Source organism: Scatophagus argus, chromosome 20, assembly GCF_020382885.2.
Source record: "Scatophagus argus isolate fScaArg1 chromosome 20, fScaArg1.pri, whole genome shotgun sequence".
NCBI classification, from domain to species: domain Eukaryota; kingdom Metazoa; phylum Chordata; class Actinopteri; family Scatophagidae; genus Scatophagus; species Scatophagus argus.
This window is the reverse complement of record NC_058512.1, coordinates 896,881-914,948: the sequence shown is the minus strand read 5'-3', so window position 1 is coordinate 914,948 and position 18,068 is coordinate 896,881. Positions and strand designations below refer to the sequence as shown.

The 18,068-nt window shown below is 48.5% G+C and overlaps 1 protein-coding gene across 3 annotated transcripts; it reads right to left on the bottom strand.

Moving 5' to 3' along the window:
• Positions 1-125: 125 nt before the first annotated feature.
• On the bottom strand, positions 126-16,425 carry xrcc4 (X-ray repair complementing defective repair in Chinese hamster cells 4). 3 transcript variants are annotated; one of them, XM_046375095.1, is made up of 8 exons: positions 16,307-16,425; positions 13,988-14,131; positions 13,323-13,513; positions 10,754-10,920; positions 9,582-9,713; positions 9,303-9,442; positions 6,574-6,715; positions 126-807 (listed from the first exon to the last, which is right to left on the bottom strand). In XM_046375095.1, the coding sequence occupies exons 2-8, from the start codon at positions 14,127-14,129 to the stop codon at positions 696-698; spliced, it is 1,026 nt and encodes a 341-aa protein (XP_046231051.1). In that variant the 5' UTR covers positions 14,130-14,131; positions 16,307-16,425; the 3' UTR covers positions 126-695. The 3 variants fall into 3 exon arrangements, with proteins under 3 accessions (XP_046231051.1, XP_046231050.1, XP_046231052.1); XM_046375094.1 differs by lacking the exon at positions 16,307-16,425 and adding an exon at positions 16,079-16,286; XM_046375096.1 differs by lacking the exon at positions 16,307-16,425 and adding an exon at positions 15,744-15,769.
• Positions 16,426-18,068: the final 1,643 nt, after the last annotated feature.

Sequence of the window (18,068 nt, the reverse complement as noted above, 5' to 3'; positions counted from 1 at the left end):
TCGCCCTCCTACATTTCCCATAATGCAACTCCACAGCATATTGAGGACACTGTCCCAAACACAAGCCGACACGAAGATCACGTCTCCTAACGTCCCCTTCTGCCTTCAGTCATGACACAATAACAACACGTCCACACGCTTTATTGGTACAAATATTAAAATGACACAAACCACAACTCGTTACCAGGACACAAAGCTCGTTACAAAAGCAAGAAGATTTTACCTAAAAACCAGGGACAAGAGACCAATCGAGGAACGACCTGGAGGGACAAAGTGGAAGCAGATTCAGGTTCACTGGGACCAGATCTCAGGAGGTTCTAGTGCTCAGTTAGGAGCTTCTCGGGCTCTTCAGTGCAGTCTTCATGTAGTGATCATTGAGAAGGTTTTAGAGTTGTTTTCAGTAGTTCTAGTGTTACTTCAGAAGCCTGGTTTACGATATTTTAGGGATCCTTCACGTCTGAACACCGGTGATGATTCAGATCCCTCATCACAGATCCACAGACCTGGAGAACCTGATAACAAGGAGAACTGAAGCCGTTCTGCAGCTACACCTCACTGAGACACTTCATGCTGTTACAGGATTATTTCCTTAAATATAAACCCATAACCCTTAAAACATAAACTCAGTAGAAAAATACGACTCTTAATCAATAAAAATCAGTTTTGTTTTCATCTCTCAGTTCAGAGGCAAAAGGTCAAAAGTCCTCAAACAGGTCGTCGTCGTCCTCCACCGCTGAACTCGCTGCTGCAGCATCTGTGCAGCGCTGGGGAGTCTGCTGCTTACTGGATCCCGCAGGGGGGTCGGTCCTGTACAGCACGCATGCACGCGCACACACACACACACACACACACACACACACACACAGAGGGAGCAGGTCAGTGGCTAATGAAGCTGGTTTACAGGAGAGTTTTCCTGTTGAGACGGGAAGTGTATCATGTAGCCCATAAGGAGCAAGACTAGAAACACATGGGCTGCTTTTATACCCGTGTGTAGACAGATAGGAGTGTGTGTGTGTGTGTGTGTGTGTGTGTGTGAGATTGAAGCAGCTCCCCCCACCTTCAGTGGTCTACATCAAATGCTGGACTTGGCTACCTGTGTGTTTTATCGTGCTGTCCTCCAGTCTCAGATGTGCAGACGCTCATATATTCTGCCTTACTTGAATGCAACACTGTGTGATGTTTAGGGCTCAGGAAACAAAATTTCAGACCTAAGGAGGACGGAGGAAGGATCAAGGATGCACAGCGGGTAGCAGAGAAAAGAGCAGATGAAAGCAGAGAAACTGAGGAGGGAAGCAAACGTAGGCCAACAGCAGTTCACCCTGAGGGGCTGCTGGGGCTCAAACGTCCACACCTGAAGGGAGGACGTCTTCTTCGTGAGTTATGTTCTGCTGAACGCACAAACCTGCATTCAAGGGCAGTGTGTTGATTTTACATTTCAGTTTCCTTCGGACGGTGTCAGGCTAACTGTTTCCCCCGGCTTCCAGTCTTTATGCTAAGCTAAGCTAACTGGCTGCTGGCTGTAGCTGCATACGCATCATGGAAACAATGCTCATCTAATCCTTAGCAGGAAAGAGAATAATTAGATTTGATTTGAATACATGAAACTTTTTTACATGTCTTTTTCTCTCCTCCATCTTGAACCTGCCTCCCAACAAGCTAAAGATCAACCAATCAGCTTGCTGGATGTGCGGATCTCACCGATGTGTTTTTTTAGACGTCTGAGACCAACGGCTATCCGTAATACACTTCTGTCACGCAACCCGAGCTTCGGCACTTCACGCCGTGTAGCTTAGCATCTCCTGCATTTCAGCAAACGCAAAATTCTGCCGTGTACTGAAGCAGCTACTGAACCTCGGGGGAGGCAGGTAACCAGCACTCATTTCCAGCCTTACTGCACACATGAATGACTAGAAAATGTAAATCCAAGTTGACCTGGGGACCACCAACAAGCCTGAGAAGCATCTTGAGCTTCAAGTCACGAGTTGACTTTAGAAGAACTTAAAGACACTTGGGAAACGAGAACAGAAGACAATCCAGCCCTGCTGCAGCGATGATTAGCCGAATGGAAACGAGAAGAAAAGCCCGGTGTGACAAAGGAGAAGAGAGACGAGAGGCCCCGAGCTTGTTTAAATCATCACCAACTGTATGACAAACACTGCTGGAACCAGTTAAGAGGAAACAGGAGACGTGTTCACCGTTCCTCACCGCCACGCAGGACCACCGGAGACTCGAGCACATGGCGAAGGGGGGACCTGACGAGAGCGGTTTCAACCCCGAGAGGTGAGGTTAAGCTCAGGCATCGGCCACACAGGAGCCCCCACACGGAGCTGGTCTGGTGACATACCAGAGCTGCAGCGCACACACCAATTATGTGCTAGCTTGTAGCTTAAGAAACTAAACAGAGGCTCAGTTTGGAACGAGCTCCACAGAAGGATTAGTTTTGTCTAAACGAGACAAATTACAGCCAAAGTTCTGCCATTTAAAGATTCAGTGCACCAAATTGCAAACTCTCGTGGGATTCCCACTGGGACAGCGTTGTCCTGGTTTGTAGATATCCATCTCTGAGGCTTCTGCTCCACCACAGCTAAACACAATTTCAGTTTGCAACATCTCCGTCCAAACCCTTCCCAACATGCAGCAGTGTTTTAGTGCCTAAACCGGACCAGGCTTTCAGACCACAACATAAAACTGAAGTTTCAACATAATCCCTGGTTTGGCGAAACATGCGGTGTCGACGTTCACTTTGGCGACCAGGTGGTGCGAGCTCTGAGATCGGCCACATGCTGCCGTGTTGGCTCGTGTGTTGCCAGCTGACTCCGGCTTCAATTAACACCTCGAAGAAAATGTTCTACACTATGAGGCCGAGCTGTTCTCCTGCAGTAAACGAGACGGTCGGTATACCTAATAAAGAGGCCGTCTGCTTTTTGTGACGTGGTGCACTCACACGCCGCTCACGACCTTCTTGTCTTGTGAGCCCTCAAAGCCCGTTTGCAGCTGTGAGCAGTGACGTTCATTTCTCAGACTGTTTTTAGGATCATCTTGAAAAAGCCTGAAGAGCTAAAATCAGCCAGCGATTTTTTTTAACAATAAGAAGAAACATGATAAAAAGTAAAACTAAGTTATCCTCAGTTTCTCAGACTCATCTTGTGAGCCTCTCAGTGATCTTCCTGGTTGGGAAATGCTGCTTTAATGCATTACTTCCTCTGACAGCAACACTCACAGACTCCATTCATAAGTTATATAAATGTTACAGATGTCACAGCTGACTTGGATCATGTCAGAGGGCCACAGCTCAAACAACAGACTATGAAAAGTCTGAGTACGAAACGCATGAGGCTCCAGCAGTCCGCTGTCTTGTAGTGATTATCTGCGATGGCTGGCAGCGATGTTTGATCGTTTACAGAAGCACTGCAGGAAGAGAGAGTGCAAATGTGTTTCACTGTAAGCTTCTTTTCATGGGAAAACAGTCCTGAGAGCACTTACATCTCAAGGACACATTAACTGGAAGTACAATGAGCCAGAAATGAGACTGAGCAACAGGAGAACCAGCTGCACAACAGAGAACAGAAATTATTTTATAAGGAAGTGTTCTGGTAAAGGAGCAGTTCAACTTCTTGGCAAACACACTTACAAGCTTTCTTTCCAATGAGAAGATGAACATCGGCCTCGTGTCGGAGTCTTTATCCTGCTTCCAGTGTTAACGCTAAGCTAAGCTAAGCTAACTACAGCCTGACAACCAACAAACGATTGAGTTCATCCTCATCTTCGGTTCGCATCACCTTCATTTCCTGCTCCTCCCGAGGACGACCGCGGAGGTGACAGGGTGAAGCTGGCTGAAGCGCCGCCGAACGTGCTGAACCGTCCACGTTAAAGCCTGTCAAACATGCAGCCAGACGCAGCTGCTAATAAGGCTCAGCAATGGGCACCAACTAGAAACTACAGGCAGCAGCTGCGGGTGAATGGCACCACTTCGAGCCATCTGCATGTGGGCAGCGGACGGCAGCTGGCGCTCGGACGACCCCGTTTATTCACCCTCTGCTGAAACATCATCGCACTGAGACACGTCTTTAGAAGATTTTCTAAATGGCCACATCCAAAAAGAAACTGGGAACAAGAGCAGCAGTACTGAGAGGCTTTGGATGTGTGTTTGATCACCGACACAACAGAGGAGGAGGAGGAGGAGGAGGAGGAGGACGAGGAGGAGGAGGAGGAGGAGGGGAGAAAGTTGCATAATTGTTTCTGTGAGACCAGACTGGCTTTGGCTCTGCCGACCCCCCTGACAAACCCCCACCTGCTGCTCTGGGTTCAGACCCGAGAATAAAAGCATTCAAATTAAAGGCTTGGTTAATTTTCTCACTTTCACTCTGCAGCACACACACATCTCATGATTCAAACAAATCGTCCACACTCTGATGGGCTCTAACAGGAGCTGTTAAAGGGGAACACCTCGCTGGCTCTGAAACTTCAAATATTCAGCCTCTCCCCAACCCTGACTCACGTTTCCACCATCGACGGCAACAACTCATCCCTCGTGAGGTTTCAGAATGAGATTTCTCCCGGAGAAACCTGCTGTGGACAGCAGTCCTGCACTCGTCCTCTCCACAGTGCGGCCGAGCCTCCTGATGTTTTCCACACACTCATTAGTGGGACTGTGTGTTCACATAAAGTCCACAGGTCTTCTCTCCCGAGGCGGCTCACCACCAGCTGCTCCGCCTAAAGCCAGGCCTTCGTGTGCTTCAAGAGATAAAACAGATAGAAAAGACCAGCAGCAGAAATCATAAACCTGCGGGACGACTCTGCTCTTTTATCACCAATAAACCGCGAGGGAGCTGAATCTGATATTCCCTCTCAGAGGAACACCGTAAACGTGACAACGCCCTGAAGGTGTGCAGCTGGACAAACTGGAACAAGGTCACACTGCTGCTGGTCTAGTCCTCTGTCCTCGATGAGCCCTGCAGCATCACGTATGTCCGCCTCCCACCAGCAGGCGTCCACCCACTCAGCGCCCAGGAAGCAGCGACATCGGACCTCTGGGTTACCTGCTCACGCCGAATGCGAGGAGGATCTTCATTCAGTGCCGACGACTGCTGCGCACGACGCTTACGACAACATCACGCCGGCATTTTAGTAAATATTTGACTAATTTTACAAAACAGCTCACAAAGTTAAGACCACCAGAGCTGGAAGAAAATGAGGAAGTCCAGCTGGTCATTACCGTCGGCAGTCATGACGACCAGAATGTGCTGTTATTTGTATTAAAGTTTTATTCACATTAGTCACATTGGCTGAGCTCCTTCCTCGCTCTCTGAGTCTGAACTGACTCGGTTGATGAAGTAAGAACACAACGCAACTGAATATACAACAATGTAATGTTTAATGTGAAAGTTTAACACTCACATGATGTTCTCGATCTTCCTTTCTGGTGGTTTTGTCCAGTGACAACTCAAATAAAGTTTATTGTGACAAAACGTCATCGTTAACACCGACTGAGAGAAAGTCAGCGTTACTTTGTTTAATGCTACTCTGAAGGTAAAGCAGGAAGAAGACTGAACCAATGCAGCCGCAGCTGACAGTCAGATCACATGGTTAATCGGATGACGTCAAATGAGCAGCAGGCCAGAACCGCCACCAGGCGACCAAAAGGGACTGAAGAGCCAACTATTCCGATAATCGATCAATCGTTTCAGTCAAACATTTGATGGTTCCAGCTTCTTCAACGTCAGCATTTGTTGCTTTGTCATGTCTGACAGCAGTGGACTGCAGACAAAAGCAGAAACTGGAAACAACACTTTGGGCTGTGGGAAAGTGTTTTGCCACTTTACAGACTGAACGATTAATCGCCAAGGTAATCGGTTGATTAATCAATAACGAAACACCAGCGGTGTGCTGCGGATGTTTATGTGCTCGTGTCCTCGCATTCCTTCACACTTTGACTGATTGCTTTGGGGTAAATCAGGGCTTTACAGCCGACTGCCATACAAACGAGCTGAGCTTTGAAGCCTCTTCAGTCTTGTGTGTATTCGACCTCCGACTGAAGGGGGGCAACCAAAGAGTCACTGCAGACTGGGTGGAAATACCCGACATAAAGAAGATCTCTGACAGGGATCGTTTATGATGTTTGACTTTCCCATTCGAGAGAGAGATGGAGGAGGGGGAGAAGGAGATGGGAGGAGGACGAAGGGGCAGGGGGAGGGGGAGGCGGAGGAGGAGGGGGAGGCGGAGGAGGAGGGGGAGGCTTAGGGAAGATGAGACAGCAGAGACGGATCAGCTCAGAAAAATGAAAACAATCCCAAAGTCATTCCAGGTGGAGGCGATCATCTGTCTTGTGAAGCTGTCTGTGTGTTTGTGAGGGAGGGAGGTGCGGCTTTAACCTCCATGAAGTGCATCTGAACAGATGAAAAGTGTGTTTGTGTGTCACACCCTGCCACAATGAACAAATGTGAGGCTGACTGAGGAGCAGTTTACAGCGACGAGGCCAGTGAACTGCTCCAACAGAGACACTAAGGGAAACCAGAGCAGCAGGAGGAACTGCTTCAAACACCGACTGTGACGTGACGCAGTGAGCTCCTCTACCTCGTCCTCCGGGGGCTCTGCGGGGTCGCTCTCTTCGCCGCAGCGCCGGGGGCCCCCAGCTGACGAAATCGCCGCTTGCGACAGGGGGCCACGTCTGTGATGTCCTTCAGGACGTCGGCCAATGGGCTCGCAGTCGAGGACTCTGAGGAGAACACGGGAGTAGTACTTTAAATACAATTTAATGACAGCATAACCTTCACAACACACACGACTGCTGAAGGAGGCGAGGAGGAAGCCGCCATGTTTTCAGCCGCTGACGAGAAAACAAACATCCTGCATTCAGGCGTTTCCCTCAGTAAAAGAATTAGTTTCTGCGTCACTGTGTGCTTTGGCAGTTTAATGCACAACCATGCAACAACTTTTACAAATTTACTGAAGTCAGAAGTGAAATATTTCTCTCTGCAACATCAAGCACCACAAGTACACATAAGGAGAGTACTTCAAAACTGCAGCAGATAAACTGACTTTCTGTGTAAAACCAGTGGAATCCCCTTTAAACTTGGCGTGTCAGAGTTGAGCGATGGCAGCCTCCTCTCCTCCTCCACCTGACTCCTCTTTCATCGCCTCCTCTCTGCCTCCGTCCTCGAACGGCAGGACCCGACAGAGAAGCACACGGTTGTGGTTCTCCAGAGACCAAACAGCCGGGGAGCAGGAGGCTGATGCTTCCTTTTCACGCATTCATCGCCGCTCACGGATTTGGCTCGGTTTAATTCGGCTCCTGGTTTCAACACCTTCTTCCCTGTTTTCTCTGAATATACTGACCCTGAAACTGTCTGTAAAAGCTGCCTGTTAAACTGACCCGACTGAACACACAGCAGCAGGACAGAGTCAAAGCGTGACGAGTGGACAGGTGTCAGGTGTGTGGAAACCCACAGAGAACATCACTGACTGCAGCTCTGCAGACTGCAGCTCTGCAGCTGCCTTTCGGGCTCATCGTTTTGGCCTTACAGCCAGAGAGAAAACCCGAAAATCCAACCACAGACACGTTTAGCTGGTGAGCACTGAGGAGCAGCCAAAGAGCACATCTTTACCTCACAAAGTTACATTTACGACTTCATACGGCCTTAACTGTTCAGGGCTCATAACGTAACATCAGGGTGGTGAGTTAAAAATAAAACAAAAGAACAAACAAGAGCAAAGAAATTCATTTTCCATTTCTCTTTACTGGGTGGGGCCATTAAAAGGTTTTTATAGACACACACTTACTTCATCAGAAAGGGCTCGCGACAATCTGACATCAACAACACAAAGTTTGGTTGTGTTGCCGCTCGGCAGCAGCAGCCAGAAACACACAAAGCGAAAGCACAGATTTCCTCAAACTTCTCTCCTTCTATCTGCTGGCCCTGAGAGGCGGCACGTGGCGTCTGAGTCACTGTCGTGGCAACAGGAACAACACAAAGCCTGCAAGACTTTCCCCATCACATGGAGGGGAAAGGCCCAGAGCGCAGGGACACTTTCACCGCATCCGACAAACCCAACCTGGATTTGGACGACTCAACACGTGTGAGAAAGTGGAAAAGTGGTGGACGTAAGCAGCCGAGAGGAGAGCAAAAGTCCCCTACAAATCCCCTCACAGCTCCATGACAGGTGACTAACACACCTACAGCCATCACGCCGAGACCGTGTGGGAGGACACGGGTTGACGCAGGGTCACGTCAGCCTTACGAGCTGCTCTGTTTAAAGGTGTTTTGGGATGTCAGTTCACGGGGGCCCACGACTCCGCATTACATAACTCCTCAGTGACGTCATGGTTAGTTTCTGGGCATGAGGTGGTGCAAACACACTCACACACCATGACAACAGCTGGATAAATGGAGTCATATTTTACTAAATGTGACAGAGCTTTTTCTCATACCTTCGTGGGTCTAATTATGAAGGTGTTGTGAGGCGAGTCCTGTTTCCGCTCGGCTCTCGGCGGCTTTCAAACCGTCACGAGATGTTTTCCAGCACCTGCAACTGCAGCTTTCTGCCTCGCGTGATTTAATGTTGGCTTACTCATTCAAACGTCAGAATCAAACACTTTGTGTAGATGATCATTAAAGTTCCAGATTTGGGAACTCGCTCTATAACTATCATTAATTGTGATGTTCCCGGACGGAAACACACCCGCGTCAGTCTGCAGCAGCTGGAAACACGAGAGCTTTTGTTTGGGCTTGAGAAGTTGCAGGTTTATTTACTTTATTTACTGACAAACTGTAACCCAATAAACTGCTAAACTGACAACTTTGCTGCTCATCTCGCGTTCGCCATCAGCCGCAGCTCTCACTCGCTCAACCGCACACCTCGTGTGGTTTTGCAGGCTGACATTTTTTAAAAAGCGGGTGAAGTGAATAAATAACGTTGGCTTGGTGATTTCAAAATGCCAGCTTGCTTGGACCTTCCACCAACAAAGCCACCAGGCAACTTCCACAACAGGAGGATACAAAAAAGCGAGCCGAGTCGAGTGGAATCACGCAGCGAGGAAACGACCTGGCCAGCACTTCTGGATAAGCTCCTCTTCTAAAGGACTGCGACTGGAAATTTTGTGGCCAGTTGGGAACTTTATACTTTAGTGGAATTAATGACTGGCTGCACTTTAACCAGAGGGATGAGCCAATCAGCGAAGAGAGCTGCTGTGGCGCTTGAATGAGATTCAGTTCTAAAGCTGTCAAGAGCTTAAAACACCTCAAGGTAACAACACGAGGTTACTGGAGGTCAGGCGAGCGTGAGGCCTCGCCGACAGAACTCACCCCGAGACCCCGATGTAGAGGCTGGAGTCGAATGCACTTCCTCTGGCTCTTCATCAGTACTTCCTCCATATTCGTCCTCATCCTGACCTGCTGATGGGTCAGATTTTACTGGATCCTCCTTTTTCTGTCCATCAGAACTCCTACAGCAAAGACCAGCAACAGCAGACACACACCAAACTTTATTACTGAGCTGTTGGAAGAATAAATGGAATAAAATGTGATGAAAACGTACAGTTGAAACATTTCTGCGGAGGAGGGGTCTTGTGTTTGTGTATGCACCTCGTCTCCTGTAGGTGTGCGACAGCTTCCTGTAAGCTGCGAATCTTCTTCTTCTTCTCATTCAGGAGCAGCACAAAGCGAGAGTACAGCTCAGCCTCCAGGGCTTCTTTACCCCCAGCGTAACGCTTCAAACTTCAACACACAGAAGGAACATGTGAAATCAAACTTTCTTCTTCTGCGATTCTCCTGGATGTCATGAAAAGCACACAGACAACGGCAACGTGACGTCACGGCTGCTAATCGAGGGAGTGACTCCAAAGGAGGTGAGCAGCGGCGAGTTTTCACTTCACATCGGTTCCTGTCTTTGATAAAATACAGAACATCCAACATTACACTACATGTTTGTGAGGTGTTCGTAAAGATTTGCGTCTTCAGTGGGAACCAATGAACCTGGAGCTGAGAGACACAGACAGGAAGTCAGCATCACCTTTTACACTAAAACTCATACTGAGGTGAAGCTGAGGGACCCTGTGACTCTGCAGGGCGAAACCTGCTGTGACATCAGCTGCAGGCGGGCGTCTCCTCCCAACGCCGCGTAACACGAGTTGAGTAATAAATCCATGTGATGGATTAGGGGGGAACTAAAACTTTTAACCTTGCTTGTGTCATAGCCTGAGGTGCAGGAGTTCCACAAACCACCAACCAAACTGCATCCGAGGCTCCGGGTATCAAAAGTTGAAGTCCTGGATGTCTCTGACCACATTTTAATCTGTTTAATCTGTAATCTGTAACTAAATAAACACTGATGTTCAGGTTTGAGTCACACTGTGTTGCGAGAAATACTCACATCAAGTACAAAAGTACCATCAACAAAACGCACTCGTCATGTCAGTTTTCAGTCTACTGCACTGTTAGATCAGGATTATTGAAAGAAAATGATGTGCAAAGTGACTGGCAGCCCTGCCTGTCAGACAAAATGTAATGAAGTAAAAACACAACGTAAGGAACAAGCAGTACTGCAGTACATGTACTGAGTTACATTCCACCACTTGATTTATGTCTTTGAGCAGAGTAAGGAAACACTCGTAGCTCCACTACGACGAGGTTCGAAAACCAAATCTGTTAGAGGATTTGTAAAACTCATGCCGGGTCCTCCCTTCCTGCCTGGTTCTGGTTCTGGTTCTGGGCACTGGGAACCCGTTCTGGTCGTTGTGTGTTTTGTGTGTGTTTACTCTGCAGTGATGCGCTGCTGCTCTCCTCTCAGTCTCTGGTTCTCCTCCTCCAGGTTCCGGTTGTGGAGCTCCAGTGCGTTTCCCCTCTGCAGACTGTGGATCAGTAACTCCCTGACCGCCTCCGCCGGCTCTGCGACGGCCTTCAGCGAGACAGAACCCAACCGGAACTGAACAGAAAAATCACAGAAAACACAGAAACAGTATTTCCTGTGTTCTGTCCTGGTTCTGACCTAGTGACCGCCGTCACCTGGTGAAACTGACTTTCCCCTCCAACACGCCGCTGCCTTGTTCACACGCAGCGACGCTCAGCTCTGATCTGATCTGATCTCTAGTCACGGACAAATTACAATGTCGACCTGACAAAACAGTCAGAGGGTCGCCGAGGTGGTTGGACTGATCATCTGGGGACCACTAATGTCTGGACACAATCTGAGCGAATCCAAACAGCAAGATGTTGAGATATTTCAGTGTGGACCAAACTGGTGGACGTTGCCCTCACTTGTGTGGACAACTGAATCATCCAGTCAGTGTTTACGTCTCATCATCCTCATCCTCCCTCCTCCTGTGTGTCGTCCCGGCTTCTTTACAAGTGTCTGACGTTTGCCAGCTCTTACTTCACCTCCTCTTAGACATGTTAGGTAAATAACTTCAGACTAACATGCTGCTCAAAGTGGAAATCGCTCGTCAAAGCTCTTCTGGCAAACACTTGCAGTTGTTGCCTCATCATATGAACTCAGTTTTAAGCTCTTAAGGGTTTCGGTTTTATCAGAAACAAGAAGTTCGGCTGTCGCCTCGCTGCTCACATGAAGCTTTGAGCTCCTGCTGGGAGCTTGATGTTGTTGACTGGTCTGAGAGGCTTGGCTGGACCGTGCTGGCTCCAACACTGTTGATGTGGGCAAAGGTTTGTCATGTCGTCATAGAGACGCTGCTGCTTCAAAAGCTGTTCCTGACTCAGTGATTCGCACTAATTAACTGCGGGACACTTTCATTTGGGGAGAGGCCTCCGAGTGCAGCTCCACCTATTCCAGCTTTACTGCCAGAGTGGGTGAAGGCTGGCACTAAGCTGGTGGATGTTAAAGTCATCAAAACAACAGCATGTTTATCGTGAAAAGACTTTCCTCTGTGCTGAGGTGGAAGAAGTCTTTTTAAAGTACGTTAAGTTTTATCGTAGTCTATGACGTTACATCATTTTGAAGTAAAAAGCAGCACAGTTGTGGGTTTGTGCAGAATCTGGTGTGAGAACGAGCCTTTACATGAGCGGACTCAAACAGAGAAAACACACCAGCATTAAGCCCAGAGATGTCACACACACTCCTCTGTGTAACGCTGCTGCAGAACACACACACACACACACACACACACACGTCTGGTATGCTAACCAGCTCAGGTAACACCTGTCCGTGTGTGTCAGAGTCCCACCTCTGGGCTCTGCTGGTGTTTTGTGGCGCTGAGGGGGAACGAGCGGCCTGTCATTATGACTCAGAACTTTATGATGAATTACTGCTTTTTATTTTTACGTTGGGCAAGAGAAACTGATGACACAAGGCAGCACACTTCTGTAAACCGCCCGTTTCTACCTCCGCCTCTTAAAAGCAGAAGTGTCCACTCATTTCCTTTCTGCTTCGACAGACGCACTTTTAAAGTAAAAAATAAAGTGACATATTTTGTCATTGGAGGGAACTCACTCCAACGAAATTTGTTCTCTGCATTTAACCCACCCAAGTGACGTGCACACACACACAGCAAACCCGGGGCAGTGGGCGACCGCGTGCAGCGCCCGGGGAGCAGTGGGGGTTAGGTACCTTGCTCAAGGGTACCTCAGCCATGGACACCGGGACGGGGAATCGAACCAGCGATCCACCGGTTACGGGTCCGACACCCTAACCGCTGATCCACGACTGCCCCATTCTGTCGTAATCACCATGGCAACGCGTTTGTGTCCATATCGGGGACAAGTGCGCTCACACGGCTGAACACTGGACAGGGATTATTCGGTTTCCAGGTCTGCTTATCTGTAGTGAAAAGCTGCTCAAGATTTAGGACGGATCACATGATCTCATAGGGTTTAAAGTTACCTCAAAATACTGCAAAATATTGTAACTTTTACTGTTAATACTCAAATGAGATACGTCATTCGTCTTTCTGACTTCACGAGGTCAAAGGTCAACCACTCAAACGTTTGTCTCACTGCGACGACACATTTTAACCACGTGATCGTTAGCTGAACGCCAGCTGGGACTGATGGGGCTTCAAAGGGGATGAAATGAAAAGTGATTCTGCTTGTTTTTGAGTTACCTGCAGGTCTGCACCACTCACGAAACCTTTCACACTATATCCATCACTTCCTTGGCTCAGCGCCGAGATCAGAACAAGCTTTTAAACACAGATTAGGAGGCAACGCTGACGTCATGTGAAACATCAACAACCGACTCACATTTTACTGATAAAGTCAAAACACGGCAGCACTTTATGACATTAACCTCCCGACTTGTCTGCCGGCAGAGAGGGAAGTTTAAACAAACACACACACACACACACACATCTGTCCCGACGCAGCGGCCGCACTCACCGAGATGTCCTTCTGAACCTTCTCGTACTCCAGCGTGACGGAGGAGCTGCGGGCGGGTGGAGACGGCGTCAGGCTGAAGCTGTAAGCGGTGGAGCTTTCCGTGTCGGTCAGCGCCTGCTGCAGGTCCTGAACGTAGCGCTCGGTCTGCATCTCCAGGTCCTCGGCCTCGCCACGCACGGCCGCCTCGCTCACTGCACGGCCACAACCAAACCCCATCGGATCGGGAAGTGAAGCAAAAGACGCATAAGAGTCAAACGCACGGCGGCAGCCTGGAGGCCGAGCAGCACAGCACGAACTCAACACAGCCCATGTTCAAACTGATAAACTTTAGTGTTGTTTTTTGTAAATACATTTTTCAAGAGTCTGGGTTGTCTAATATGACACTCGAGTTCTGAGGAAAGTAAACCTGTGCAGTTGTGCTTCCTGCAGCTTGTGGAATCCTGACCTGAGAGAAGCTCATAAATCTTCCTCTGAGTGTCCGAGCTGCTGACAAGGTCAACGACGGTAAGCTCTAAACTGCTGCCAGGTGACCAGAGAAAGGTGTGTGTGTGTGTGTGTGTGGTCAAACAGGTGAGGCTGTCCAGGCATCAGGTGAGAGTAAATCACGTCCGACATATTAAATGTGACACGACAGGTTGTGAGGTCACGCCGGGTGAGATTTTTACCGTCTCCTCTCCAAGCATCCTGTCCATCAGTCAGCAGCAGCTGGAATCCTGCCCCTAAGCCCCGCCCACTCCAGTCCACCCGCAGGAAGTAGGAGGAGTCAGGCTCCGACGGGATGTGGACTCGACGCACTGACACGTGCATCCCTGCACACAACAAACAGCACAAAATGAGAGGACATAAACATGCACTTTTCATCAGCTGGTTCGTTCAGCCACTTCGTGCTGAGCGCACATGGAAACCGTGGAGTCGACACCAGGCTGACTCGCTGATCCACATCTACGTCTTCAGGTATTTAGTACTGTGACTCACATGTTCAGCTCAGCAGTGATCCAGTTTCTAATCAAGTCAAAGATTGTTCAATTCAATTCCATTAATCAGCTGAACGCGGTTTGTCCCCTGCCTGGCCAACATCATAAACGCTGCACCAATGAGACGTCTGAGGACGTGATGTCGGACAGGAAGGACGTGCCTGCGTGTTCCTGTCTTCATGCACACACGGTTTCACTCTCATGTTTAAAATCTCAAAACAGAAAAGAAAGAAACTTTGAGCGCTGCAGGCTTCATTACACAGAACACTCATAAAACTGGCGGGAGTCTTTTATTCCCTGATCGAGCAGATACAAAAGGACAATAAACCAGAAAACGAGCGCGCAGATCTGATCCTCTGAATCCTTTAATAAGGCCTGAAAACAGACTGGAAACAGGTCAGACGTCAGACTGCTGCACATCTGTAAAATAAAAAGTGAGGATGAACTTGTGTTTTCTGAGTGTTCACAGCGAGCAGGTTTACACGGGCTGCTGACTGGCACTGATCTGTCATAACTCCCTCAGCTGCTCTGACGCCATTTGACGCCAACACTTTGCCTTCGCTCAGCGACCGTCCTGCAGAACAGAAGCTAACGGGAGGGAACAAAAACGCCTCCTGACTGTGGATCTGCTTCAACAGCAGCTTCAACACGCTGCAAATTCATGTGAGCGGCAGCATCTGCAGGGGGGCCGAGGGATTGTTTAATAAAACTAATGGGAGACAGACTGGAGGTCTGAAGGGGAAATGGATCTGCAAACCATCACAGACCACATACAGCTTGGCCACGAGAGAAAACACACAAGGCCTGTCTGCTGCTCGCTGTTTGAGAGCTGCTGACGGCGAGCAGGACGGGGAAGCACATTATTAAACCCCTTGGCACAAAGTGATCACATTAATACTGAAAACAACTGAATATTTCATTTTTTTCCTCGTCGTACTCGAGGAAAAGTCTCATCAGAGCTCTGGAATATTAAATCGTCTCTGCTCACTTCGTGTTATCCTTTTTTTTTTACCCTCACGTGTGCATAAACCACAGCTTCCTGACTTCATTTAGAAAACCAGAGGGAACTCATCAGTGCTCTTGTCAGTATCGGCCATGAGAAGCAGGTCAATACAAATAAAGCCACCATCTTGCATCCAGACCACATCTCATGTTATCTGAAAAACTTTTGACCCCCCCTCCTCTGAAAAAACCAGCCTGGAAACAGAGAAAACAGATTAGACATCCATCATCCGTTCACGTCACTGAAACATGCTCAGGCCTCATGCCTCGTTAAACACGGGTTTCCCGCGGTGCCGTTTGCTCGTGTAATGACCAAAGTGAAAATGATGAGTGCGGCTTCATGTAAGCCTTCATCAGGGCTCTGGGAGCACTGTAATGCACTAATGTACAGCCTCTCATTAGCTGTAAGTACAGGCCCGGCGGAGCCCAGCGGAGAAACCCACACCTCAGTCAGCTGGACTCTAACGACCGTCACACACATGTTGGAGCAGAGCACGGCAGCAGCTCGAGCTTTAACAACATCCTCCCAACACCTGCTCCAGCTCCAAACCTGAGCCCCGACGCCGTCTGCGTGGCCGCCTCCGCACCGCAGTCTGCGTTCTCAATCTGCAAGTGGAGCTCATTTAAAGGGCTAATGCCCGTACAGGCTGACAGTCCGGCTGCACTGACCCGTCACTCAGCCGGTCCAGCAATGAAACACCTGAACACCATTAGAGCCGCAACGCTTAGTCGAGTAGTCGAGCAAAAGAAATTTAATGAACTATTTTTCATTTAACGTGCCTCGTATTTGAATCTCCAGATGTTTACTGGAGTTTGGTCAGTTTCCCCCGCTAATGACAGCGCTGTTAGCTAACGTCAGCCGGCTGTTTCAGCTGAGACTGAAGCTCCAACGCGTTTCGAGAAGCGGGTGAAGACTCGTTTACGCCTCCGACAGCAACCTGTCAGCTCCCGCGGCCGCCGCCGCTTCACCTGTTCATTAAAAGCTTCGTTTTAGTCAGCTAATCTCACCTTTTGGGGTTTAGCGTCCCGGAGCCGCAGCGGGCGCGTTGGATTACGTCATCACCAAGCGACACAGCCGATCAAATCAAAGTGTAGCGATATCGACCCGATACCAGATGATACCAGACACAGGATTTCAATACCGATGTGATGTCGGTGAAAATAGTAATACCACAGAGTAGAAATACACAGTTTCAAGCAAAAGTACTGCATTCGAAAGTTTACAAAAGTACAAAAGTATTAACATCCAATAAGTAAAGTAGCTCAATATGCAGATCAGTCCTGTTGAGAATAATATATTATTGGATTATAGTGCATTAAAGGGCCAGTTCACCCCAAAATCACCCCAGTTTACCTGAAGAGCTGTTTATCCATCCAGACAGCTTTGGTGTGAGCTGCAGAGCTTTGGAGATGTTGGCTGTATAGAAAAAAATAATTTAATTTTATTTTAAGATTGTTTATGTGAGAAGAGCAAAAGAAAAACCATCAGTTGTCCCCTTGGTGTTTTTATTATGTTACTAATATCAACTAGAGATGATAATAAAGTAGAGAAACAGCATTTCGATCGGCGATCAGCATCAGACGATTCTGCTTCCAGCAATCAGTGATCGATGATCGGCCCCAAAAGCACCTGGGACTGATACATCAGTGTTTAACAGTTAAATGACAGTAAGCTTAAGGTTTCCTCGTCAGAGAGGCTAAAGCAACAAGCTGTGAGCCTCATGTTGTCGAGAGGGAAATGAAGGGATTACTGCAAGACTGTGATCTGACTTCTGCAAACAGACGCTCTTTCCAAGAATAATTGCTTTAAGAGGCTGCTCGGGCATTGGAGCTCGTTCTGCTAAGGAAACACACACACCGAGGCCCAATCAGCTGTTTTTCTGCAGGGATTTAAAACAGGTACGTGTGTGTGTGTGTGTGTGTGTGAACCTGTGCAGCTCTCCCAGGTGGCCTCTCTGAGTGCATGACAGCATGTGACTGTGGGAAAGCGTAGGAAGCCCCTCCCCAAACAGCCACTGCCCAATCACAGATAAAACAACATCACCAGCTGCAGCGAGCCCCTCGTCCTTCCTGCATCCCCTGTGGGATCTTGTTTTGGACAAAACCTGTACAGCATTTAATGACAAGAGACGAATAATGTTCTATAATGAATAATGTTGGAACTGTGCCATGAGTCACACGTGTGATGTTTGTCATGCGGTCGGTAAAGAAGCGTCATCAGTCGTCATGCTTTCTTGACTTCTTGACTTCAGGGCACAATTCAAACAGGAAGAGACAGTTCAGTCCTGTGGTGGTCCACAGTGTCTCCAGGCCAAACACGTGTCAGGTGCTTCGTTTGTCTGCTCCAACCTAAGCTGCTAACTGTGAAGCTGCTCATATCTCTCCACCCATCTGGCTTTGTCTGAGTCATGTTATCTTGCCGCACGTCTGGGATAAGAGCTAATAAACAACTGTGTGTGTGTGTGTAGAAAGGTGTGTGTAACTCAGGTGTGTGCTGAGGTGGTAAATGTTATCAGAACCCAAACTGGCCAGTTGTACTACACCAGAATTGTCCTTTAAGCAGATTCCTGTCCGTCCTCCAAACACTGTACTCAACCATTCAGATCTGATCTGTTCTGCCGTTCCCACAGACTCCCACCACCCCAAACAGAGACCAGAATCCTTCATGTGCCAGTCTAAATAAATGACCCAGGACCTGGCGAGAGCGCCGGTTTGTTGGCCGTTTCTGTTGCCAGGTCCTCAGGGGTCTGTCAGGACTACCGAACTCTGT